The 6411-nt window shown below is 32.5% G+C and overlaps 1 protein-coding gene across 2 annotated transcripts; it reads left to right on the top strand.

Annotated features, from left to right (window-relative positions):
• Nucleotides 1-1535: 1535 nt before the first annotated feature.
• On the top strand, nucleotides 1536-5308 carry LOC140823160 (lactoylglutathione lyase-like). 2 transcript variants are annotated; one of them, XM_073184343.1, is made up of 8 exons: nucleotides 1536-1758; nucleotides 2188-2249; nucleotides 2623-2683; nucleotides 2858-2937; nucleotides 3022-3092; nucleotides 3754-3843; nucleotides 4735-4859; nucleotides 5029-5308. In XM_073184343.1, the coding sequence occupies exons 1-7, from the start codon at nucleotides 1672-1674 to the stop codon at nucleotides 4836-4838; spliced, it is 555 nt and encodes a 184-aa protein (XP_073040444.1). In that variant the 5' UTR covers nucleotides 1536-1671; the 3' UTR covers nucleotides 4839-4859; nucleotides 5029-5308. The 2 variants fall into 2 exon arrangements, with proteins under 2 accessions (XP_073040444.1, XP_073040445.1); XM_073184344.1 differs by lacking the exon at nucleotides 3754-3843.
• Nucleotides 5309-6411: the final 1103 nt, after the last annotated feature.

Here is a 6411-nt window from a genome sequence, read left to right on the forward strand (position 1 = left end):
CGGAAATAAAAAGTCATCCCCGAGGAATAGTGGGATGATGGTAGACGTACTTGGGATATTTTTGGATAATAAATGGATTGGTCAGCCTACTGACCAGTTTGAGCAGGAATCGGTCACTAATTTGATTCGGACCAAGTCTAATAACTGTTTATTTTTTATTAGAAATGACAATGATTCGGGTTTGAATATAATTTCATATTATTCATCTCCATCCTCGTTTATTATATTCATCAACATATCACTTCATTTTTTTCGAGTATTCAATTTATTTTTATACTCATATATGTCAGGATGATTTTATATATATTATACCCAAATACTACCAAATATAGTATATCGCACATAATTGTATTTTCTAGCATTTGAATTATTTTGATTAAGCTATGTCTGTTTACTAAATTGAATAATAAGGAACACAAGTTAACATCATAGTCGAAAAATTAACTCTATAATTATAATTATTTTTCATTACATTCAACTAATATCATTCAACAAAACATATTAGAATTAACATCATAGTCGAAAAATCATATATATATATATATATATATATATATATATATATATATATATATATATATAAATTTAGTTGGGTATTCAGATCGGATTTGAGTAGGATTTTTTAAGATCCATCTCCATCCTCTCACGAGAACCTATTTATTTAATCATGTAAAAAAATCATCTACATACCCTCTTCTATTCGAGTCAGATATTGGATTTTCTGTCGGATTTGGAGAAAATTTCATCACTAGTTTTTATGGTCAAGCCGATCGGACCGGTCTTGAACCGGTTTTTTAAAATTTTTTATAATTTGATTATTTTCTTATACTCCTTCAAAAAAAGTTTATTTTTTAAATTTAAAATTTTATTTTTAATTATATATATCATTAGTTAGATTTGAATTTTATCAAATGTATTATTTTAATAATATTAAAGATTATTTTGATTTATTTTTTGTCTAAATAAATATATATATATATTATTTATTATATCTAAATCGTTTAGATTTCAAATTTTAATAAATTTTATTATTATTATTATTATTATTATTATTATTATTATTATTATTATTATAAAATATCAAATTTTAATAAATATTATTATTATTATTATATTAATATTTTATATGATATAACAGTTTTTTGATCGGATCATTTGTTTGAAGGGGTCCGACCGATTGAAAAAAAATTTAAGGTTGATTGGCTCGATCACCGATCCGATCATGAAAACATTACTAGCTACAACTCGTACAAATGATATTTGAATTGAATACCATATTTGTCTTGAAGCCTTACTTTTGTCACTAGGCCCAGGGATCCTTGTATATTGAATTAACTGTTTAATTCAAGGGATCCTTGTATATTGAATTAACTGTTTAATTCCTCGTTCACATCATTTTCTTAAATTTCCATCGGTTTGGGCTTTGTTATTTTTGAAAACCAAAGCCGAACCTAATTTAATTGCCAAACCAAACCAAAAGTTCAGTTGGTTTTGATCTAAATTGAAAAGTTTTATTTTATTTTTTTCAATACCCAACCCTACCTAAGTTGGGCTCGGTATCTTACCCAGCCCAAGATTTCCCAGAAAGGTACACGGAAGCAACTCTCTGGAAGAATCGTTGATTTGACCTTTTTCTTTCTTCCTCATCTTTCAACTTTGTTCAAATCAGCTATGGCATCTAAAGAATCAGCTTCCAATAATCCTGGGCTCCACGCTGCTATTGATGAGGCCACCAAAGGGTATTTCTTGCAACAAACTGTAAGCTCCCCAGTAATCCATTATTGTTCTTATTGAGGAATTTGTTCTTTTACAATGTTAGGATTGAGTGGCCACGAGTCTTGGTGTGTACTGCTGGCGCCACGAATTGAATTTATGTTTTTAATGTAGGCAGTTAGATTGGTCCTGCACTACATCTGAGTGAAGAAATCTATTCAAAAGATTCTGTGATACAGTTAGAGAGCTAAATGTATAATGCATGCTCCAATGTAAATTCACATTTTGAAAAATGGAAAAAGAAAAAAGTGGTGCCTACGGGGGTGACTTGTGATTGTGTAAATGGTAAATATTATGGTGGAGCAATCTCACGTAAACGTGAACTTTAGAGAAAGTGGTTTAAACCAACACTGATGATACTTTCATTTATGCATATGATACTTCTGTTTAATTTAAGTGTATCGTTTCCTTCAGATGCTTCGGACAAAGGACCCCAAAGTTAGTCTTGATTTCTACTCTCGGATAATGGGAATGTCGTAAGTGTTCAAAAATTTCCTTGTGTGATTATCACACATAAGTTATTTTCTTGCATCATGATACGAAAATTAATTGGGTTTTCGAAACATGGTTCAGTTGTTACTCTTTTTTCTAGTGGCTCAACAATCTTTTTGGTATTCCTATCTAGAGTTTTCTTTTCATGGGCGAGTATGTGGATTATTAATTATTTAATAATCAGTATTTGATAATTTATCTTCGACGACGACGATGCATTTTTTACTATGTAAGGATGGTTTAGATTCAACCGATCTTATTAACTTAGCCTGCTCCTGATCTACATTTCCCTTCTTCAAACTTTTGATTGGAAAGAGAGACGGGATTCATTCTTTTGGGCCCTTTGACTGATGTCAGGTTGCTTAAGAGATTGGATTTTCCGGAGATGAAGTTTACTTTGTACTTTTTGGGATATCAGGTATAATATCTGGACTTTGTTATGGTAGGCTTTTCTAGTTCTCACTCTCTGCTTCAAAATGCTGTGGTTTTTTCATGAATTTGTGGGTGCTCACTATGTGAATGCATCTTGGTATTTGGAGATGATGATCTTTTAGGGCATTAACTCTAATATAACAATGAATGGATGGTTTAGGATACATCATTGGCTCCCACTGATCCCGTTGAGCGCACGTCTTGGACGTTTGGTCAGAAAGCTGTTCTTGAGCTCACACAGTAAGACTTAGCCTCTCTTCACTCTACAGTGCACCCCTCTTATGAAATCTTTTATTATACTAAAGTATCGGACTTTTCTCACAGTAACTGGGGTACTGAATCCGATCCTGATTTCAAGGGTTATCACAATGGGAACTCAGAACCTCGTGGTTTTGGTGAGGGGAACACATTACCTGTAACATTCTATAGTTTGTGTGCCATTTTATATCTCTCATAAAGTCTTGACTCTTTTGTTCATAGGCTTGCGAAGTTTGCATAAGTGGTGAAACATATAAGAGAGTTATTAAACACAATTTTTCAATAATAAGCTCTTACAGTGAAACTCTCAAATCTGCGAATTCTTTATGTTATCTAGCTAATTTTGGATGCTTGTATTCTCTTGGACTCTAGTGCATCAGATGTGATGCGTTGTTCAAAAATGTTTTGAACTGTCAGACTGGTGTGAGCTTGATTATGTTGTCTTCTTGGCCCCATGGTCCAGCATTCCACCTTCATTCCACCTTCTTTTGTGGTGGATGGAATTAGTGTATTTGTTGGGAACCCTGTTCACCATTTATGTTTTTTCAGGTGTAGTTTTGCCTATAAAAAGGAAAAAAAAACCTCGTTTACTTTATATTTAATCAGGATTTACATCTCGTGGTAAAATTGTTAACAGGTTTGACACTGAATTAACTCAGGAAAAAATAACTGATCCTGTGTTTCAACAAGCTCTGTAAATAAGGGAATCTGTTTTTTGCCCATAGGGACAAATGATCAATTTCCCCATTTCGTTCATGTTTGGATTCCCTTCACTATCATACCTTATCATGCTTTCAGGACACATAGGTATCACCGTCGATGATGTGCACGAGGCTTGCAAAAGATTTGAAAACTTAGGAGTGGAGTTCGTGAAGAAACCCAATGATGGTAGCTTATCCCTTTTAATACTTGGAATAAAGTGTATTATTTTTATACCAATTTGTGCATTACCTATAACATGATGCGTCTTATCACAATATTAGCTCCTTAATGTTTAATTTCGGTATCTGGCAAGTCCTATCATTGAATCTAAAGGTGTTTTTTTGCCTCTCGCTCTCTCTCTCTCTCTCTCTCTCTCTCTCTCTCTCTCTGGCCTAGATGAACAAATTTATCAGCTTGAGGACCTTAAATGAGATAGAGGTAGTTTATTATGCTTACGAGGTGGCTTCTCATATTTGAGTATCTAATTCTCTTTTGATTTGTTAATGAAACTTCTGTTTTCAATTATCATATGTATCATTTTGGTATGAATATGCTATTCTTTTTCATCGTCAAAGTTTGCTGTCACAATCGAAGTACAAGCTGTGATTATGTTTCTTCAACTTGAAACGGGTGACACCACCTAATTCACACGGGGCTATGACATTAGCATTAACTTTAATAGGCCAGGATAGGGGGGAGTATTTCTCTGAGTACTAGGTTGATTCTAATCCTTTTAACTTTGGAAATCATACTAAAAGTACCTGAACTTTAGTTTTCAAGCATGCATTGTTATTTCATCGGGAGATGTCGAATCAAGTCTTGTAATTGTGAATTTCTTGTAGAAAGACTGCCTTGAAATTTTATAATATTATATTATAATGATGTAAATGAAGCCAATCACAATTAGAATACATCAGAAAGTTTAAGCAACAAGGAAAAAGATTTTAACAATCTAGGATTGTTATTATAGTAGTATGTGTATTTATGTACATGCTTAGTCATTTGAAGTTGTTGAACTGAGTTCAAATCATCTTTCTTTTCTGCATACAAATGACGCCAGCTGTGAGCTTGTTTCAGGAAAAATGAAGGATATTGCTTTTATTAAGGACCCAGATGGCTACTGGATTGAAATCTTTGACACTACCACGATTGCAAATTCAACTGCTAGTGCTGCTGTTTGATCCATTGCTACCTACTTTCGGGTAACTATTTTATTTTTCTTTAATATATATTGTAATCGTACCGTCATGATCTAGTCTGGGAATTTGGCATGCACAATTGTCAATTTTGAATTCTTTCCAAGCACCTTCCAACATTGTCGAAATTTTTAAGACTAGCGCAAGCTTATACGTTACCTTTTTTTGTTAACAGGGGTGCACCCCAATGCTCTGTGATGGCTCCGTGAGTCGGTGCTATTTATACTCCATCCGTGTTTTCTTGAAATAATCACAGGTTTTCATGTGCTCTGAGTTTCGTCGCCTGAAATATATTTGTGGGAGAATGTATTTGAATCTTTTGGCATGTAATCTTGGATGCATGAATCCTTGAAACAACTATTGGAATAAAAAAGATAACTGGATTCTTTGGCATGTAATTTTGGATGCATGAATCCTTGAATCAACTGTTGGAATAAAAAAGATGTCATCTTTAATATAGGTACTCGAATGATATATAATAAAGAGATCGTAAGGCTGGATTGTGTTTGATTGGATGTTTTTGCTTATGCTTTCTTCTATAAAACCTGGAGAATATCATCCTTAGTTCAACATATTTTGTTCCAGAAAACAAAATAAACCCATTAATTTTGAATGTTCATTTGGCTTTTAACCAAAGTTTAAACTTTCAAGTTGTAATGATAAAGGATCGAGCGTTTGTTGTTTAACAAAAAGTTATAGTTGATGGTGATAGTGTAACTTAAATATTTTAAACTGTATAGCAGTTCAAGCATCATGGTTTGATCGTTTGCACTTCAATAATCTCATTCCTAATAATTGTATTTTTGTAATCATTAAGAATCAAACTCATGATTTTGACTTTAATACTAATTATGAGATCGAGTGTTTGTCGTTTTACTAAAAACTATCTAAAACAAAAATGGTAGCTTTCAATATATCAATTAAATTACTTATTGCATAATTATATTATGAAACAGTGATTCAGTTTAATTTTTATATGTATAAAAAAACATGCATCATGGAGTATTCCATAAAAATTAAGTTCCAAAATATGTGATATGAAAAGTAGTATATATCCATAATTCACATATACAGAGAGAAACAATTACAAATAGTCAAAATTTGGTGATTTAATAATTTATAGGGTCGTTTAGTCAGAGAATATTTTTGTTTACATTTAAATAAGCTTAGTTGAATATTAGAAAAATAAAGGCAGAAAAATGTTTGAATACTTGGATGAGTGGGTTTCATGTGAGACCGTCTCACTGATCTTAATATGTGAGATGGGTCAACCCTACCCATATTCACCGTAAAAAGTAATACTCTTAACATAAAAACTAATGAGTAGGTCTCATGTGAGACCGTCTCATGGATCTTAATATGTGAGACGGGTCAACACTACTCATATTCCAATAAAAAGTAATACTCTTAGCATAAAAAGTAATATTTTTTCATGGATGACCCAAATAAGATATCCGTCTCACAAATACGATCCGTGAGACCGTCTCACACAAGTTTTTGTCAAAACTAATATTTTTTCATGGATAGCCCAAATAAGAGATCTGTCTCACGAATATGA

This window comes from Primulina eburnea, chromosome 2, assembly GCF_022965805.1.
Source record: "Primulina eburnea isolate SZY01 chromosome 2, ASM2296580v1, whole genome shotgun sequence".
NCBI lineage: Eukaryota > Viridiplantae > Streptophyta > Magnoliopsida > Lamiales > Gesneriaceae > Primulina > Primulina eburnea.

Excerpts from the sequence above, each read along its gene's own strand:
- LOC140823160 (XM_073184343.1), top strand. The coding sequence starts at position 1,672 with ATGGCATCTAAAGAATCAGCTTCCAATAATCCTGGGCTCCACGCTGCT. Across the intron at positions 2,938-3,021 it reads GCTGTTCTTGAGCTCACACA|TAACTGGGGTACTGAATCCG; the intron begins GTAAGACTTAGC and ends CTTTTCTCACAG. Across the intron at positions 3,093-3,753 it reads CTCAGAACCTCGTGGTTTTG|GACACATAGGTATCACCGTC; the intron begins GTGAGGGGAACA and ends TCATGCTTTCAG.